This window comes from Camelina sativa, chromosome 11 (assembly GCF_030686135.1).
Source record: "Camelina sativa cultivar CO46 ecotype springtype chromosome 11, ASM3068613v1".
NCBI lineage: Eukaryota > Viridiplantae > Streptophyta > Magnoliopsida > Brassicales > Brassicaceae > Camelina > Camelina sativa.
In genome coordinates, this window is record NC_141890.1 from 15,585,632 (window position 1) to 15,606,098 (window position 20,467).

Genomic DNA, 20,467 nt, shown 5'->3' on the forward strand with positions numbered 1-20,467 from the left:
AAAAGAAATCTGGATACAAAGTCTGAGAACGTTTTTGGAGGCTAGGTAAAACTTTAAGAACAAAAATGAGATAAAAGATAAGATGTTTTCGCAAAAGACTTAACAAAACGTATTTATAGTAAAAACATGTAAATCCCTAAAACTTAAAACGACAAGATGAAGAGTCGGTTTGGTAATCTCCTGAATCGTGTAAGACAGAACGTCTTCTTGACATGTGCGAACGAGTGGTAGCTCGAGTGGGTGATGGTGTTGGCTCGAGTGGTGGAGGGTCGAGTCGACGGGCAGCGGCTCGAGCTGGGTGTATACACATCCACTAAAACGATGATAACTTTTTAACCACACCTCCGATTGGCTTGAAATAAACGGCATTAGAAAGATGACTCAATTCTCTACAACTTTGATGAAGGCGTTGAAAGCTATATCCCACTCGAATGGAACGTCTCGAACGGGGTGGAGTGGTTGCATGACGAGTGGCTCGAACGGGTGTATACGCATCCACTAAAACAATGATAACTCTTGAAATACACCTCCGCTTGTCTTGAAATAAACGACATTGAAAAGATGAGTCAATGTTCGACAACTTTGATGAAGACGTCAAAAGCTAAATCTCACTCGAATGGAACGGCTCGAACGGGGTGACTCGAGTGGTGAGAGTGGTGGACTCGAATGGTGTTGGGTCGACTCGAAGGACGTGGACTCGAATGGGGTTGGGTCGACTCGAAGGACGTGGACTCGAATGGCGGCTCGAACAGCGTCTCGGAAGATGTGTTCATGACGTCTCCTAGATACCTGAAATACTCCGAAATGCACAATGTATGCAAGGATGATGCAAGAACTACCTAAATATGTAAAGTGTACAAAAGAGGCTAGAAATTGATGCAAAACGACTAGTTATCCTAGCTAAATGCATGACAAATACATGCTAAGCAGAGACAAAATATAGACATATCAACTCCCCCAAACTTATTCTTTGCTTACCCTCAAGCAAACGATCAAGAACAACATATGGAGAAGAGGTGTGAAGATGGGGTCTCAGAACCTAAAACAAGCTGAATAGAGTAGTTAGAATCAAGGTCCTTGTTTTTAGTTCTATGATGCATGGTGAAGGAACTTTATTTATTTAATCTACACATGCAATCCTAGCAATCATTCCCTTTAACATTTATTAACAGAGAACCGTGAATCAAGCTATGCAATGTCGTTGAACTCATTTGGCTAGGGTAAAAGGTCAGAGACATAGATGGTCTCCTTCTCAAGTGGTTTTATCAATACAGAACAAGGTTCTCTCACGAAAACGAGTTGAGTTTAAGAGAAGGATAAAGTTTGAAACCAACTGATACATACAAGAGCAGCGCCCTGTCTACCCAAACCGAAGTTGGTCCTATCTCTACTCTTCATCAGAAACTTCATCTCAAATTCTTTACACTTAGTCTTAGGAGGAGTTCACTTCTTTTCATTCTAGCGAATTGGAAAATCTTTATTATCACTATGGTTCCTTTTCTTAAGCATCTTAAGCATTTTTACTTTCTTTTCTTTGTCTAATCTTTTATTTCATGCCCAGAACCAATTACTCTTTTTACTTTGCTCAACCCATATCCTTTACTAGACTTGTAAACTTTGAAAACGCATCTCCCTCCTTAAGACTTTCTACCCTTTAATTTTCTGCACAAATCCATACCCAATACCCAAAATCGAGTTCTCACCTAGTCCTACTAGTCCGGATAACGCGAACTAAAACTACACAGGATCCTACTCTTGTCGGTTAGAACCTAACACTTTCTAACATGCTCAACTCGGAAAAGTCCTGACACTCAAGAATACAATTGGCTTGAAAGAAGGGTTGGTTAAGGGTGCGGGGAACTGTTCCATAGATGGGAATCAGCTACTTGGATTAACAAGGGTGGTAAAAAGGAGAAAGATAATCCAAGTATGTATGTGGTATCCATGAGTTCAATTTCAATGCATAACAAGATAATTGCAAGTCAGGATTAGGTTCAGGTAGATAGGGAATGATATCAATTCAAAACATGCTTCAATCTTACAATTTCAAGTTCAATCAACATGCATCAAAGAACTAATAACAAGGGCCCTGATCCTATCCTATTGAATTCAACATGCTAACAAGGTTACAATCATCATCAACCCCTATGCTAAATGCAACAACCCTATATGAATGACACTAGACTCAATCCTAATATGCAAATGTAAACTAAATGAACACTCTGTTTTTTTTTTTGGAAATTTTTGAAAATTTTCAAATTTTTATGGTTTTCTATGAAAATATATGGATGCAAACTCAAACATGATATTATGCAAAAAAAAAAAAAAATTGAAATAAGAATCACAAAACACAACATCAGATACATCATCTCAAACCCTCCCCCAAACTTAAATTACACAATCTCCTGTGTAAGAAAAATTTGCAGGAGGATTTAAGAATCACAACAGAAACAATGCAGGAATGAAATGGTATATACAAGGAAAGGTGGGAGTACCTCAGTAGTAGAAGAAGGAGTCGGTGCTCGCCCAAGGAGGAGCGTTATATTGACTTTGGCCTTCACCTTGTTCCGGATCCGCAGGAGTGACCTCAGCGGGTTGGTCGACGTGCTGCTCAAACACTTGCGTGTTCTGATACATGTTCGGCTGCTCGTCACACTGCATGTCATCGACTCTGGACTCACTGTGGCCCGATACCAACATAACAACCTCAGTAGGCTTATAATCACCTTGTTTTTCGCCCTGCTGCTCAACCCCGTGCATACCCTGATAATCACCCTAAGCTTCAACCTGTTGCTCAACCTCAACCTCATGCTCATCTCGAGCTGCAGAACGACGCGCTGATCGATAACTAGAAGAGGCTCCGGAACCTCGCGAACCGCATCTCTGTCTCTCCCTAGACTCGTGTGATGAGTGGCGTGAAGGGACGGGTGTCGACTGACGCTGCCGAGATACATAGGAAGATTGGCGAGCTGGAGAATGGACTGGAGAAGGTGTTCGTTGGTGAGTTCGCTTGTGGCTTGTAGAAGCACGACCCTGCGTGGGTCTGGTGTCCTCGGGGATAGACCTAGGGACGACGATAGTGGAAGTGGAGCAGCTAAACTTGCGCATGAAGTTCGTCATTGTCTTGGTGAAGCTGCTGAACACCTTGTCTCGGGTCTTCCCCCATCGCTGAAGCTTGTTGAGGCGTTATGAGCTGCTTTGACTCCTTTAGCCATTCTCGGTTCTGAATACTCCTCGAAGTGGAACTGCTCAGGGCAGTACTCAACTGCGTCTTCCTCCATCGGATCAGCTCCTGCTTCCGCGACGTCGACATGTTGCTCCTCAGCTTCAGAATTGTAAAGGGTGTCCATGGGAGGGATGAACTCGATATGTTTACCCCTCAAGATTGTAGTCAACTTGACGCAGGGTAGGAGTAATCTCGAGGGACCGACCGCAGGATGCACAAACTTGTATAGCAATCGTCCATTCCTCAATCCCCAGTCCAAAGTGCGTAGCTGCCGCAACTTGTTTATGTCTATCCAGCGTGGTTGGTACGGATCGGGTTGTAGGAGAACACCTGCAGCCTCAAGAAACCAAGTCACTATGCCTCCCATGCACATTACTCCAGGAGTTCGGTTGCTGTTGAGTCTCGAGACCCAAGTCTTGTATGACATGATGTAGTTGAGAAGGTAGAGCGAGACGGAGGTGTTGGACATATCGCCTTGCAGTGCGGTACAATCCATGGAAGTGAACGAGAGTCCTTTAAGTGCCAGATCGATCATCTCAAGCTCGCCATACGTAATGTATCCCTTAATCCTTAGCATAAAATGCATTAGCGACCGCCTTCTGGAAGTAACGCAACACCGGGCTTCTCAGGTTCATCGCCTTTGTTTTCGATGAAGTAAATGTCGGCGCGCTTCCAATCGTTTCCCAGAGTGCAGATATCTCATTCCTATCAAACTGCGGCGTAGTTCCTGTTCCGCTGGGAAAACCGAATATCTCTTCGATGGCCCGGAATGTAAGATTATAGAACTGGCCATGAACGCGGAAGGTAATGTAGTCCATACCTCCATCAGACATCATGCATGGCTCATCCACATATAAGTGCATCTCTAGAGTGGAATGGAACTGAATTGTCTTCTCGCTGTATCCATTCTTGGGGGTGTTCATAATTCTCTCCAGATGACACCGCCGAAACAGGTACTGAACATCCTCCCCAATCCCTAGTAGCTCCATCGTTTCAGGATGTGGATATCTTGTTCCACTGAACTCGCACTGTTGGAACAGCTCGTAGTACTCCTTGGGAGTCAACTTCGTCTCAGATGTTCTTCGTTGTACAAATTTCCTTTGCTCTTGTTTTTCGTCTCTGGAGTGGGAAGCTCGTGCCAGTCTCTTCCCGTGACTCTTGCTCTTGGAAAGCGGTTTGTCTGGTCTGATCGAACCCGCTGCTTGTTCTGAACCCCCAACAACCTCGTCAACCATGTTCTTCATTTTCATGAAACGCTTCGACATGTTTTCGGGGGATGAACGTTCTCCAGCAACACAACCATATGCCTCTCTCATCTCATGTATAAGCTCAGCACTTTTTTTGTTTCTCTTAAACATGTAAACTCAAAGCTAAACGTTAATATATTAGTGAAAAAATAATAAGAGCAGTTATAAAAGTCGAAACTTGAATGTGCAAAGAGAGGATAAACCAATCATGTGACAAGTCGGGGTCGGTGGCGAAACTGGTCGGCTTGAGCGTGGCGAGTTCGTCAGATCGAGTCACCTACAGGTCTGACGGGTCGACTGGCGTGGAACACCGGTGAAAATCGAGTGTACACGGATGTGGCTCGACTGAGTTGAGCAAATGTCGGTGAGGGATTCTTTGGTCTATTCGTTCAGCTTTGCTCGAGCGGTGCGAAGATGTCGATTAAGAGTAGTAGCGGTGAGATCGGCTCGAGCTAGACTTCAAAGATGGGTCGAGTGGCATAGGCGTGACTCGAGCGGTGGAGTTTGGATCTGGGGGGTGAGACACGTGCGGAGATGGCGAGACTAGTTCTTAGACAAAAACGGTTCACCGTTGTTCGAGTCGTGTGACAGATCGAGTGGAGTAGTGCGTGACTCGAGTGGTCGTCGAGTCGACATGGGATGACTCGAGCGAGGTGTTGTTTCATCAGTTGAGTGGGGGGGTCGTGACGAGTTCGCATGTGCAGATGGCGAGAACGGTGCACGGATGGAGTCAGCGAGATGTTGGTGAGAATGGCGTATCCAATTCGAGGGAGGCAACGACACGGCGGCTCGATGGGTGGTTCAAGTGAATAAAGGTCGGCGACTCGAGCGGGTAGCAATACGGCGGATCGATTGGAGAGGTCGGCGGAACAGGTGAATACTCACGGTGGTCGAGCGGAGGTGCAATTCTCTTCGTTAAATCGAGCAAAAGAGAGAACAAGTGAAGTAAGCTTCTTCAAACGAGCAAGTAAAAATAAGAGAGGTGAGGGAGTTTGTTTGGTTGGTGAGTTGAGAGTGAAGGAGAGGTGAAATAAATAGAGGGGTGGTGAAGATGATAGATAATTGGAGGTGATTTGTCGTGCAAGTGGAGGAGAAAAGAGGAGTGATGGTGGAGTGATGTGGGAAGATGAGACATAAAGGTAATATGTCTTGTGGGGAGAAACAAAGGGTGAGGGAAGGTGATATGACAGACACGTGGGTGAGAGGAGAGGAGTGACAAAACCCAATAATTGAGATTCCCCCTCTATTCTGCCTTCCATTCTCGCATAGAACCAACAAACTCTCTTTGACTCTGCTTTTCTTTGATTATTATTTTTTTCTGTATACTTTATCTCTTCTGTAACTTTTCTTGACTTCACTTCTGTAATATCCATCATACTCGGTTTGACTCTGATCTCACTAGTTTGACTGCATTTTTTTATGTTGCTTAATCTCCCTTCTGTAGATTCCTGAACACCAGAAAAACAAAAACAAAAATTAAAAACATAAACTAAAAATATTTACAGTGATACATTTGGGTATTTCTCCCAAGTGAGCTTGTTTAAAGTCCCTAGCTTGACTTTGTAGCCTTTTATGCTTTTTGGGGTTCAAGGAGGAGCACAGAAGACCCCTCTGGTCGGACTTGATCATCTAGATATTTCTTGACTCTCTGACCATTTACAGTGAATTCACTACCATCCTTGTTCAGAAGAGTGATGACACCGAATGGCAGAACTTCTTTGACTTGAAACGGTCCAGACCACCTAGACTTAAACTTTCCAGGAGATAACTTAAGTTTATAGTTGAAAAGCAACACCTGATCTCCAACCTTGAGCTCCTTGACAATAATCTTCTTGTCATGAAAATTCTTTGTCCTTTCTTTGTAAATCTTGGAACTCTCATAAGCATCAAGTCTTATTTCTTCCAACTCGTGGATGTCAAGAGTTCTCTTAGCCTGAGTTGTGTTAGTATCCAAGTTCAGAAACTTGATTGCCCAAAGCGCCTTGTACTCAACCTCCACAGGGAGATGACATGCTTTACCATATACCAACTGAAATGGTGTTCTGCCAATTGGCGTCTTGAATGCTGTTCGGTATGCCGAGAGAGTCTCGTCTAATTTGACAGACCAATCTTTCTTCGAAACCCTAACAATCCTTGATAGAATAACCTTGATTTGTTTGTTCGAAACCTCAACCTGTCCGCTGGTCTGAGAGTGATACGCAGTAGACACCTTGTGCTTGACACCATATTTATTCAGCATGCTTTCAAACACCTTGTTGATGAAGTGAGTTCCACCGTCACTGATCACTGCTCTGGGTATCCCATACCTTGGAAAAATTATGCTTTTAAACAGTTTCAGAACAACCTTGTGATCATTGGTAGGACTGGCAATGTCTTCGACCCACTTAGAAACGTAATCGACTGCCACCAGAATATAGACATTACTATTCGATGGAGGGTTGAAAGGTCCCATGAAGTCTATACCCCAAACATCCAATATCTCTACTTCCAGTATCAGATTCTGAGGCATCTCGTTTCTCCTTGTGATGTTGCCCATCCTCTGACAAGCATCACATTTGGTGATGAAACTATGAGCGTCCTTGAACAATGTTGGCCACCAGAGACCCGATTGAAGAACTTTCTGAGCTGTCTTGAACATGGCAAAGTGACCTTCATAAGTGGAGCCGTGACAGTGCTCAAGCACTCCCTGTACTTCCCCTTCTGCTATGCATCCTCTGAACAGACCGTCAGAACCCCTCTTGTACAAATAGGGTTCATCCCAGAAGTAGTGGTTGACCTCTGTGAAAAGCTTCTTCTTCCTGTAAGGATCCATGTCATCAGGAACTTTTCCACAGACCTTGTAATTCACGACATCTGTATACCAAGGTGCGGTCTCAGAAGTGATTGCCATGCATCTGATTCTGAGGTTGTCAAGCTCTGTGTCATTCATCTGCTCACAAACCTGGGCGACCAGAAGTTGTTCCTCAGGCATTGAATCATCTATGGGAACAGCATCTTCAATCCTCATTCTTGATAGGTGGTCAGCAACTCCATTTTCTGTGCCTTTCTTGTCAACTATCTCCATGTCAAACTCCTGAAGAAGCAGGATCCATCTCAACAGTCTTGGCTTGGTATCCTTCTTCGAGTATATGTGTCTCAGAGCAGCATGATCGGTATACACAATAACCTTCGAACCCACAAGATAACTCCTGAATTTTTTGAATGCAAACACAACGGCTAGGAGTTCCTTCTCTGTGGTAGCATACCTTCCTTGAGTCTCGTCCAAGGTGCGACTTGCGTAGTAGATGACATGAAGCTTCTTGTCAATACGCTGTCCCAGAACTGCTCCAACTGCGAAGTCTGAAGCATCACACATAATCTCAAATGGGTGATCCCAATTTGGAGCTTGCACTATGGGTGCTGAAACCAATGCCTTCTTGATCTTGATGAAACCTTCCAAGCATGCTGCATCAAATTCGAACTCAACCTCCTTGCACAATAACCTTGTCAAAGGTCTTGCAATTTTTGAGAAGTCCTTAATGAATCTCCTGTAAAACCCAGCATGTCCCAGAAAGCTTTTGATGTCTTTCACTGTCTTAGGCGGTTGAAGCTGAACCATGACCTCAATCTTAGCTTTGTCAACCTCAATTCCTTTCTCAGAAATCTTGTGTCCCAGAACAATCCCTTCTTCAACTATGAAGTGACACTTTTCCTAGCTCAGCACCAGGTTCGTCTCCTCACATCGCGTCAATATCCTGCACAAATTTAACAAACAAGAGGAGAAAGTGGAACCATATACAGAGAAGTCATCCATAAAAACTTCCACTGACTCCTCAATCAAATCCGAGAAAATTGAAGTCATGCACCTGTAAAAGGTGGCAGGAGCATTGCACAAACCAAATGGCATGCGTCTGTAGGCAAAAGTACCATAAGGACAAGTAAATGTTGTCTTTTCCTAATCATTTGGGTGGATAGGTATTTGGATGAATCCACTATACCCATCAAGGAAACAATAATAGGGGTGACTAGCTAATCTTCCCAACATTTGATCAATGAAAGGTAGAGGAAAATGATCCTTCCTAGATACAGCATTCAACTTCCTATAATCAATGCACATCCTATGTCCTGTGATGGTCCTAGTTGGGATTAACTCATTTCTTTCGTTTTTGATCACAGTTATGCCTCCCTTCTTAGGTACACAGTGCACTAGAGATACCCAAGTACTATCAGAGATAGGATAGATAACTCCAACATCAAGCAATTTTAGGATTTCCTTCTTCACTACCTCTTTTAGTTTAGGGTTCAATCTTCTTTGGGGTTCAATACTGGCATAAGATTCATTTTCAAGGTTGATTCTATGGATGCAAAGGCTAGGCGATTTCACGTTTTGAACTCTCTGTGTTAGATAGCTGCTCGAACTCCTCTTGTTCATCTGTTTCTCTGTGGGAGTCTAGCAGATTCTTGTAACAGGTGGTCTCCTCATGCAGGAACCCTTCTTCTCCATCCTTGGTTAGAGCAGTTTTGAGATGATCCTCCTCAGCTAGTTCCTCCAACAACTCATCAGCCAACTTATCCATCTCTTCAATGTAGAAGACTTGTCCTCCTATTGTTGGCTTCTTCAAAGTATCCTTGATGTCAAACTTCATAATGAAGTCATCGCCCAGGTTGAGATCAATCTTGCCATTTCTGACATCAGTGATGGCTCCATCAGTCGCCAGGAATGGTCTTCCTAAGATCAGAGGATCTTTTGGTTCTTCATCCATCTCCAGAACCACAAAGTCGGTTGGCACTTCCACGTCTCTGATCCTGACGGGTAAGTCTTCTAAAATACCATTTGGAAGTCTCACTGATCTATCTGAAAGGATGAGAGAGATGTCGCAACCCTTGAACATTGTAAAACCCAACCTCGTAGCAACAGAGAGTGGCATTAGATTAACTGAAGCGCCAAGATCACATAGGCACCTGTCAAAAGATATAGGTCCAAGGGAGCAAGGTAGAGTGAATGATCCAAGATCTTTGAGCTTCTTGGGTACAATCTTCTTCTGGATGATTTCACTGCACTCAAGACTTAGTACCACCATACCTTGAACTTCTTTTGACCTCTCCATCACTAAGTCCTTGAGGAATTTCTGGTAGTGAGGAACAAGTTCGAATGCATCCAACAATGACATTCTCAACTCAATCTCCTTGACTTGTTTTTCGAACAAGGCTTTGTACTTATCAGTAAGCTGCTTCTTAACCCTCACTGGGAATGGTAGAGGAGTCTTGTACGGTGGAGGTATGAACCTCGCAGGTCTGTCATCAGAAACAACAGGCTCCTTAGCAGCTTCAGGTTTGGAATGCTTCAATGGTTCAACCGGATCCTTGACTGCTTCGGCTGGATTCTTCATCTGAGCTTCATCCTGAACAAAATCCTCCCCATCTAATTCCTCACTGTCCTCAGTGACATCTGGAACTCCCTGTCGGGGAGGCAATGTTTTCCCAATTCTCAGCGTAATTGCATTTGCAAACTCCTTGGGGTTCTGAACAGCTTTCCCTGGGAATTGGCCAGTTTTTGGTGCAGAAGTAGAAGTAGATTGGCCTTCCATATACCTTATCTTCGAGTTCAGAGCTTAAAATTTAACGTTCAGGTCATTGTAGGAACATTCCGTCCTCTAACTAAGGGCAGAATACTTCTTAGGAGTATCCATAGAACCGCTAGCTTGACCCTGAATAAGTTGTTGCATCATTTGCTTCATTTCTTGATCTGGGGATGTAGTAGGCTGAACTGGTTGAGGGCGGAATCCTGGCGGTGGTCCTGAAGGAGCTTGGTAACCCTGCTAGAACTGTTGTTTTGGAGCGAATCCCGGATTGTAAGACACAAAAGGTTTTTGTTGTCCTTGTTGGTTTTGTTGAGACGGGTACAATTGATCTTGTGGATTAGCAACATTGTTACTTTGGTAATAAAAATTGGGGTTCGTCATGTAGGGTTTGTAACCTTTGTTGTATCCACCATGATTTTGAACATAGCTGATCTCTTCAGTCTGCTCACCCTCCCCATCTGGAACTTGGAAAGGATCAACCTCAGATACAAAGTGGATGCTCCTCTGCTGGCTTAGCAAGATACGGTCAAGTTTCTCATTGACATTCTTGAGGTCCTTCTTGTACTGCTCCTCAGACCCAACGTCGCCTTTAACTGTGCGGTCATAATCTTCATTGTAGTTGTCGTCAGACTGGGCGAGATTCTCAACCAGTTGTCAACCTTCATCTACGTCCTTGTTCAGGAGGTTACCGTTAGAAGCAGTGTCAAGCAGCATGCGTATCTTTGGTAGTACACAACGGTAGAGAGTGCTCAGTAGTGACTCGTTGCTAAAACCATGGTGTGGACACTGGCTGTGGTAACCCTTGAAACGCTCCCATGCTTCAAAGAATGATTCTGAGCTCTTCTGAGTGAAGCTAGAAATCTCATTCCTGAGACGTGCTGTTCTGGAATTGGAGAAGAACTTGGCCAAGAATGTTTTCTTGCAACCATCCCAGGTGGTGATTGATCCCTTGGGAAGGTTTTTCTCTCATTGATGAGCTTTGTCTCCCAGGGAAAACGGGATGAGGCGCAACTTAAAACCATCCTCACTAACGCCGTTAATCTTGGTGAGACTACATAGACGGTCGAACTCGTCCAAATGGTCCAGTGGATCCTCCATAGGCAACCCATGAAAGTTGTTTCCCTGGATCATGGAGATCAGACTGCCTTTGATTTCGAAGTTGTTGTTCTGCACGGCAGGAGGGACGATACCAGCACGCTGAGTATGACTATTCGGTGCATCCCCAGCACTAATGTTTTGCGGTCTCAGATTTGGTTCATTTTGTTGTTCCATATTGACTAGTGCAGGATGATCAGTGAGTTGACGAGCATGTCGTGGTCGTTGTAACCGATTGATGTCGTCGATAATAGGAAGTAGATTCTGATGCCCTCTTGATCTGGTGTGCATGCAAGGTTGCAATCAACAAGTTCCTGAGATGCAAAACAAACAAGCAAACAACCAAAACAAGTCAGTACTTAGAATGATAAGTGTAACAAAACTTAATCTTGCAAGACTTGAAATCTTAAATGTAGCAAAATGAATCCCAAATGGCAACGACGCCCAATTGATACTAGGTTTTTTGTGTGTCTATCCTAGCAGGTCTTAATTAACCTAATGCAGTTGTATTACAGAAGGTGTCAATCCAAATGGGAAACTTTACTAACAATCGAGATGCAATCAAGCAGTCACAAGTTAAGCCAAATTCAGAGAATTGTTTTATGTCTAACAATCTTAAAGTGATGAAAATGCAAAACAGAAATGAGTCACAGAACTAGAAACGAAAATGTATGACAAGAAACAAAAATGAATAAAAACAGAATCGAGTCTAAGCATGAACTAAAAAGCAAGAAACGAAACAGTCTCAGGAATGTAATAAAAATCAGAAAGAAAGAGGTCCTAAGGATGGGAGTAATTGATGTCGGTGGAGTATCCTAGTCTATAGAGTGTTTAACATGTCACAAGCAAACAATCCCTAAACAATGAACATCTCTTCTTAGCTAATCCAATATCTTGAAAGAAGCTACTCAAACTCAACCACTTCCAAACCTAGCTCTCGCTAGAGAAACATGATCAAGCATGGCATGACAAACAAGTTCATTCACATCAACAAACATCCTAGACAACTAATCTCTTAGGCTAGGAACGTAAGTCTCTGGCACTAGTTGGTCAGACGTTTCATCGAACACCTTTTGGGTGCGGAAATGTCTAAAACCTAGTTCCAATTAATCAGAGAGAAACTAGTAATTCTAACACTAGTCCAGAAGGGAATCATACAAATCAAAGCTTAAACACCCTACATCCTAAGATCCTCCACCTAATCTATCCTATCCTCAAGAACTACTACCCTACTCAGATCCCAAAATCATCATCAACAATAAAAATCCAGAAAACATTGAACAAAACATAGTAGATAGATAGAAATGAGAAGAACAAGTTTGTAGAAGAAATCAAATGTAAATACTCAATGTATTAAAAGAAATCTGGATACAAAGTCTGAGAACGTTTTTGGAGGCTAGGTAAAACTTTAAGAACAAAAATGAGATAAAAGATAAGATGTTTTCGCAAAAGACTTAACAAAACATATTTATAGTAAAAACATGTAAATCCCTAAAACTTAAAACGACAAGATGAAGAGTCGGTTTGGGAATCTCTTGAAGCGTGTAAGACGGAACGTCTTCTTGACATGTGCGAACGAGTGGTAGCTCGAGTGAGTGATGGTGTTGGCTCGAGTGGTGGATGGTCAAGTCGACGGGCAGCGGCTAAAGGTGGAGGGTCGAGTCGACGAGCAGCGGCTTGAGCTGGAGGGTCGACTCGACGGGCAGTGGCTCGAGCTAGGTGTATACGCATCCACTAAAACAATGATAACGTTTTAATCACACCTCCGATTGGCTTGAAATAAATGGCATTGGAAAGATGACTCAATTATCTACAACTTTGGTGAAGACGTTGAAAGCTAAATCCCAATCGAATGGAACGGCTCGAACGGGGTGGAGTGGTTGCATAACGAGTGGCTCGAACGGGTGTATACGCGTCCACTAAAACGATGATAACTCCTGAACTAAACCTCCGCTTGTCTTGAAATAAACGGCATTGGAAATATGAGTCAATTTTAGAAAACTTTGATGAAGACATCGAAAACTAAATCCCACTCGAATGGAACGGCTCGAACGGGGTGACTCGAGTGGTGAGAGTGGTGGACTCGAATGGTGTTGGGTTGACTCGAAGGATGTGGACTCGAATTGTGTTGGGTCGACTCGAAGGACGTGGACTCGAATGGCGACTCGAACAGCGTCTCGGATGATGTGTTCCTGACGTCTCCTAGATACCTGAAATACTCCGAAATGCACAATGTATGTAAGGATGATGCAAGAACTACCTAAATATGCAAAGTGTACAAAAAAGGCTAGAAATTGATGCAAAACGACTAGTTATCCTAGCTAAATTCATGACAAATACATGCTAAGCAGAGACAAAATATAGACATATCATCTCTCCTCCTCTTATCGCCATAACTCCTCTTCCTATCCGGAGCTTCCTTCATGTTCAGCTTGAGAACCCGAATCTTCTCTGAGGTCTCCTGAACAAAACAAGCACCATACATGCTCTTCTCCCCCACCTGAGTCCAGCATCACGGTGTACGACATGGCCTCCTATACAACGCCTCATAAGGAGCCATCCCAATACTCGTCTGGTAACTGTTGTTGTAAGCAAACTCTACCAGGTTTAGGTGATCCGCCCAATGACCACCCCAATCCAACACACACATCCTCAGTAAATCCTCCAGTGTCTAGATAGTCCTCTCTGACTGTCCATCTGTCTGGGGATGATATGCTGTACTCATATGCACCTTAGTGCCCATTTCTGCCTGAAATGCCCTCCAGAACACCGAGGTGAACTTAGAATCCCTAACAGACACAATACTCGCTGGCACGCCATGCAACCTGACTATCTCCCTCACATATTTCTTAGCCAAGACCGCTGCTCCATCTGTCTTCTTAATGGCCAGAAAATATGCCGACTTAGTCAACCGGTCCACAATGATCCAAATAGCATCAAAGGTCCGAGACATTGGCAATCCTACCACAAATTCCATCGTGATCATGTCCCATTTCCACTCCGGAATGGATAGACTATTCAGTAACCCGCATGGAACATGATGCTCAGCCTTCACTAGCTGACACAAATCGCACCTCGCGACTCAACTAGCTACATCTTTCTTCATCTCTCCTACCAGAGACTTCATATCCTGCTCCTGAGCCGAAGCTGCCCTCTTCCGACTCAGAGCATCTGCAACCAAGTTAGCCTTACCAGGGTGATAGGTTATCTCCAAATCATAATCCGCCACTAGCTTCATCCACCGCCGCTGCTTCAAGCTTAGCTTGGGCTGAGTGAATATATACTTCAGACTCTTATGATCTGTAAACACCTGTACTTTTGCACCATTAAGATAAGATCTCCAAATCATCAGGGCAAAAACTACAACAACCATCTCCAAATCATGAGTAGGATAATTGTCCTCATGCTTCCACAACTGCCGCAAAGCGTAGGAAATCACCTTCCCATGCTGCATCAACACACACCCCAAACCAACTCTGGATGCATCTGCATAAACCACATAGGATTCTCCCTGCTCAGACAAAGCCAATATTGGCGTAGTAGTCAACATATCCTTAAGGCTTACAAAGCCCTCCTCGCAGTCCTGTGACCAAACAAAAGGAACATCCTTCCCTATCAACTTAGTCATCGGACGTGCCTTGCAAACAACTTCTGCTGCTGTAGCTTCTCTAGAACTGCCCTGAAATGCACTGCATGATCCTCAGGACTCTTAGAAAATACCAGGATATTGTCGATGAAAATGATGACAGACATGTCCAGAAAATCCTGAAACACGTTGTTCATTAATCTCATAAACGTTGCTGGCGCGTTAGTCAACCCAAAATACATCACCACAAACTCATAATGCGCATACCTCGTCCTGAAAGCCATCTTCCTCACATCTGCCTCATCTATCGGTATCTGGTGATAACCCGACGCCAGATCTACCTTGGAGAACCAAGTAGCACCTCTCAACTGATCTAATAACTCATCGATCCTGGGAAGAGGGTACTTGTTCTTCACAGTGAACTGGTTCAAACCTCGGTAATCAATGCACAAGCGGAAACTCCCATCCTTCTTCTTAACAAATAACACCGATGCTCCCCACGGTGATACTCTAGGACGGATGAATCCCTTGCTCAACAAATCCTCTAGCTGCTTCTCCAGCTATGCCATCTCTTCTGGAGCCATCCTGTAAGGAGCCTTGGATAATGGCGTTGTCCCCGGTTCCAGTTCAATCGTGAAAGGATCAGACCGAGATGGTGGTAATCCCTGCAATGACTGAAACACATCCTCGAACTCCTCAACAACCTGAATACCGCTAACCATAGATTGCCCCACTGATTCTGGCATCGATATAGTAACCAAATAAGCCTCACGGTCCTTCGCGATCATCTTCCCAGCCTGCATGGCCGAGATCACGAGACTCCCTGAAATTAGTATAATACCCTGGAAAACCAACTTCCCTCTTGGACGCTCAAACTCCACTCTACCCCGATGGCAATCCAGATGAACCATATGCCGATGCAACCAATCCATCCCGAGAATAACATCATACAACTCCACTGGACTGATAAGCAAATCCGCTGGCCACGACTCTCCTACGATTTGAATATCAACTCCCCTAGCTCGTCCAATGACTCTCAGAAACTTGCCTCCTGCAACTCTTACAACTCCTGTACGCTCTCTGGATTCTCCTCTGATATCCGCATCCTCCGCACACTCCGAGGTAATGAAGCTATGAGTAGCTCCAGAATCAAACAGAATGTGGGACTTAAACCCGGCCACCAACAAAGTCCCTACATAAACCTCATGTATTGAAAACCTAACACTTTATCACAGGCAAAACATAAAATCTGAACCTACTGAAAATTCACAAAGTTTAAGTACCAGAAATTATACCTGTGATCGCCCCGGCACTGGTTCCACCAGTCTCGACCGTTAAGCTGACAAATTGGAGAGGTTGTTTGATACAAGTTCTCATCCTCCCATCACTTGACACCTGAAACCATAGTCAAGCTAAAGACTTTAAACAAACGCTTATGGGAGGCAGCCCATGGGGTTTGTGATGGCTTACCCTTTATTTTTATTTTCTATTTATTTTGTCTTAGGATTTTGGTTTTGTTTTAGGATTTATTACGGTAAAATCACGTCCGGTGTTAAGTATTTTCATGAATAGGTTCTAAATGCAGAAGATACGAATTTTTTTTCCAGGAGCTTCGGATCGATCGATCCCGGTGTTCATTCCAGGCATCTACAGTTCAATATGTTGCAGATCGATTGATCCCATCCCGAGACCGATCAATTCCATCTCGATCGGTCCCCACCATTGCCAACACCACTCCAACACCAGATGCGAGATCACCGGTTTTTTGTTTCTTTCCTTTCTTTTTATTTTTCATGTTTTCTTATTTTTTTTATGGGATTCATTCTTTTCTTGGCTTTGCTTTCACACCGAGACAGTGTGAAGTATGTTTGGGGGAGAGATGTCTCCAAATTACTAACACTACAAAAAAAATATGATTTTTATGACTACAGTTAGCGACTACATATGTAGTCGTCATTTTTAGCGACTATTTAGCGACTATTTGACGATAATTTTACAACTACAAAAATTTAGTCGTAAAAAATGTATTGGGAAAGACTGAAAGAGTAACTAAACACATCCGTGTATGAATAAAATCGAGACTTTATTTTAATATAATACCAGTGTTATAGAATATCGTTTATCAACACAACCTCCGGTGATCTCTATGTCTTATGATCACTAGTCTAATCATATATACTCCTAACATGCATCACAAAGAAAGCATGAAAAAAAAAATTACCTAGTGAGGTAAATCATTCCTACTCACATGCTGTCACAATATATAATCACCCAATTACTCAAAACAATAATTTACATTAACCATATAGCTTCATGCTCATACACATAATACAAAATATTTATAATCTCATAACTTGCTCGACATTCTCTAACATGCCCATGAGTCTTTCTGTACCTTTCTTCATGGCAACACAACCCTCGAGCTTGGTCAACATGTCTCTCCAGTCCATTGTTTGGACACATTCTATTATTTCGAACATCAGGTCAAATAAAATATATCAAGGCACGGGGATTGTCCTATGCATGAAGCTACTAAGGTGAAGCCAACATATTACCAGGTCTTTGTGCTTCTTCTGTAGTAGTCAAGGTAGCCACACAGCGGCAAGTCACCACATTTGATCGACTAAGGTGAAGTACATAGTCGACTTCTTATCCAAAATTGATGTATTCTGAGTGGCTTACGGCGTTTTATAGAACATGTGAGTTTTCACGTCTTGAAACCTCTTTTATGTTCTTTTCTTGCGAAAAGTTTAGATCTAAGTTCAGCTTGGACTTCATCTAGGAATTCCCCATACACAATTGGGTCAGGAAGGTTGGTCCTATGGAAGTAGTTAAATAACAGCAATCAAGTTTGCTTCTCCAGTTTCTAGCTACCTTTCCTCTGATTCTCTAGTAACTTAATTTAATTTTTTTTTGCAAGACAGCCGAGATCAAGGATAAAAGGCAAAGCGATACAAATTCTGGAAAGTTCTTTTACATGAAACCAACGCTTTCTGGCATTTTGATGCTATGGGTTGAAGAACTAGAGATGAAATAATGAAATATAACTTGCAAGATTTTTTGTCGAAAAGAAAATCCAAATAACTTAGATAAGCTTAGATTGAAGAATGATGATGCCTTAGAGATCTTACATATGAATTTCAGATTTTCAGATATAACAAACACAAAGCAAGCAAATGTAATTCAACGTTCTGGAGCAAAGATACTGAATATAGAGACAACATAGAAGATAACAAATGCAAACATATAGAACAGAAGAAAGTAGACTTGTTATAAGCTCCCAACCTAAGTATCAAAGCTAGAAATTTAGAGATTAGAAGTAAAAGAAAAAGGTTGGGTTCTAAGAACTGGAGTGCACTTAAGCGGATGAACCATTTTTAGGGTCATTCCTTCAAAATTCTCGTCCATGTTGACCTTATCTTCTTTGATTTCCCAATCAAAGCACTGCACCATCACTCCTATTGCAGTTCCTACAAATATAGAACCAAGATTTGATCCAGGACATCCTCTCCTTCCACTGCCAAAAGGAAGGTACTTAAGTTCTTGATCTTTCTCGTCCCCTTGCTCTGATCTTGTAGAACTTAGAAACCTCTCTGGCTTAAAACTTTCAGGATCTTCCCAAGAAGCAGAATCTCTCATCACAGCGTAGATATTGATAATGAGTGTTGTCTTCTCCGGTATGTAAAATCCATTGACCTCAGAATTTTCTTGAAACTTCCGTATCAAGACCGGAGATGGTGGGTGCAGTCTTAGAACTTCCTTAACCACTGCTTGCAAATAAGGAAGGTTTGGTAAATCTGTTTCTTGGATCAACCTTGTTTCCCCTACAACGGAACTTATTTCTTCTTTCAGTCTCTCAAGAACTCTATCATTGTTGATCATCTCCGCCATTGCCCACTGTGTTGTTTGCACCGAGGTATCAGTACCTCCAATGAAAAATTCCTGCATTGAGAAGACTCAAAAGATTATAAGTTAATCTTTAATTTTTAGATTATCAAATAAAATTGACAAAATGATAGGAACATCTACCACGAAAAATCCCTTGATATGATTCCATGTGATCTTATACTCTGCGTTTTCGTCTCCATAAGCTGCCAACAACACGTCCATCATATCCATACCTTCTTGATACTGCTCTTCATGTTTCTCCTTGTGTTCCTGAAGCATCCTCTCTAGCAGCTCATCGAATTTGTTGGAAACAGCCATTATCTCCTTCTTGAATAGTGAAATCCCAAGCTTCGCAAGCGGTCTCCGCAATATAGCTGCCAAGAATATCTTCTCCGACAAAGCATACGTTTCATCAACCAAGCCCCTGACTCTCTCTGACTCACCGTCGTCTTCTGAAAAACTCCTTCCCATGATCAATTTACACAGGGTGTTGTTCATGAGCTTCATCGCTTCCTTACCAATGTCAACGCTCTCATTATTTGTTGCCTTATCAAGAATGCTCCTGTAAAACCGCTGTAGCTCTTCAACACGAACACCTCGTGACCGCTCCAGCACTTGCGGTCGAAATAGCTTTGTTGCCATGAGCTTCTTTATGAACTTCAAGTACTCTCCGTATGGAGCGTTCAAGATGCCAGAAGCCCCAAACATGAGAGACTCATCAATCGCAATGATACCGCGAGAGGAGACGTTCACGTCATGGACCTTGAAGATCTCGTTGGCCATTGGGGCAGAGGAGACAATAATGATGGGTACATAGAAAATGCGGATGAGGAGGAGAGGTCCATACTTGGAGGAGAGTTGCTGAAGAGACTTGTGAGTTAGGGCAGAGAGGAGAAGGTGAAGATGACCGATGATTGGAAGAGAAGGAGGGCTCGGAGGCAAAACAAAGCTTCGTGAGTCTTTTGGTTTCTTGAAGAAGAGAGAGTGAAAGAGTAGTATCAAGAGGCATGCAAGGATGAAGATACAGAAGTTTTGGAAGTCAAAGATGATTGCTGCCATTGTTTCTCCAAAGTTAAGAGGCTGACGACACTTGATGAAAAATCTGTACGTTAATATAATGGATCAAGATGACCAACCATGCATTGTTTATTACAAAGAAAAAGCCTTGTCTGGAAGAACGTGGCATAATGGACGTTCGTGATAAAATCTATAATATCAATATTATAGTTTGGATCGGAGTTTGAGAATACTAATAGTCAAGTGGTAAGATGTGTTCACTTGATCTTATCAAGCAGATATGAAGAACTGTTCATGTCCAAATGGACGTTGAGAGTAGAAATCCAAATATGAACATATCTATTATTCCGACATTTATATCTACCATCATCTCAGTCACTTTCAACATAGATTATCTCAGTTAACTCTTCAACAATAAAAGGGTAATTCCAAGACTTAAACAAAATTCAATCAAAAGAATAACCCCTCTTACGACATGCACATATTACTTGACTCATCAAAGCAATATATATATTAAGTATTGATTCCACACAATTATTCGTCCGTTATAGTTTCAAAATCACCGCTTCCGTATTGTTGTCAGATTCATGTTTATTTTTATAGTCAACAGTTTCAGATTGGATATAAGGAGTCCTCACGAAATAACATTTTCCAGCTAACTCTTACACAACGGTCATGGCATAGAAGGTTGGTCCTCTGGAATTAGTTGGAAAAAAATAACAGCATATGCTTACTGCCTTCGTTTACCTCCTCACACGCATGCAGCCGATGGCTTCAGTGTTACGCACTTTGTCTCTTTTGTAGCAAAAGATAGGAAAATTGGGGGTTATTGTATTGTTTAGTTAAA

General features: G+C 42.7%; 1 protein-coding gene and 1 non-coding gene across 2 annotated transcripts; one reads left to right on the forward strand and one right to left on the reverse strand.

The window, feature by feature from the left end:
• The first annotated feature begins 10,803 nt into the window (after window positions 1-10,803).
• LOC147934034 (small nucleolar RNA R71) lies at window positions 10,804-10,910 on the forward strand. The gene has a single exon (XR_015573283.1). It is a non-coding gene; the product is annotated as a small nucleolar RNA R71 (small nucleolar RNA).
• Window positions 10,911-17,842: 6,932 nt separating this feature from the next.
• LOC104723626 (cytochrome P450 705A22-like) lies at window positions 17,843-19,682 on the reverse strand. Its single transcript, XM_010442016.2, has 2 exons — window positions 18,745-19,682; window positions 17,843-18,657 (listed from the first exon to the last, which is right to left on the reverse strand). The coding sequence occupies exons 1-2, from the start codon at window positions 19,660-19,662 to the stop codon at window positions 18,022-18,024; spliced, it is 1,554 nt and encodes a 517-aa protein (XP_010440318.1). The 5' UTR covers window positions 19,663-19,682; the 3' UTR covers window positions 17,843-18,021.
• Window positions 19,683-20,467: the final 785 nt, after the last annotated feature.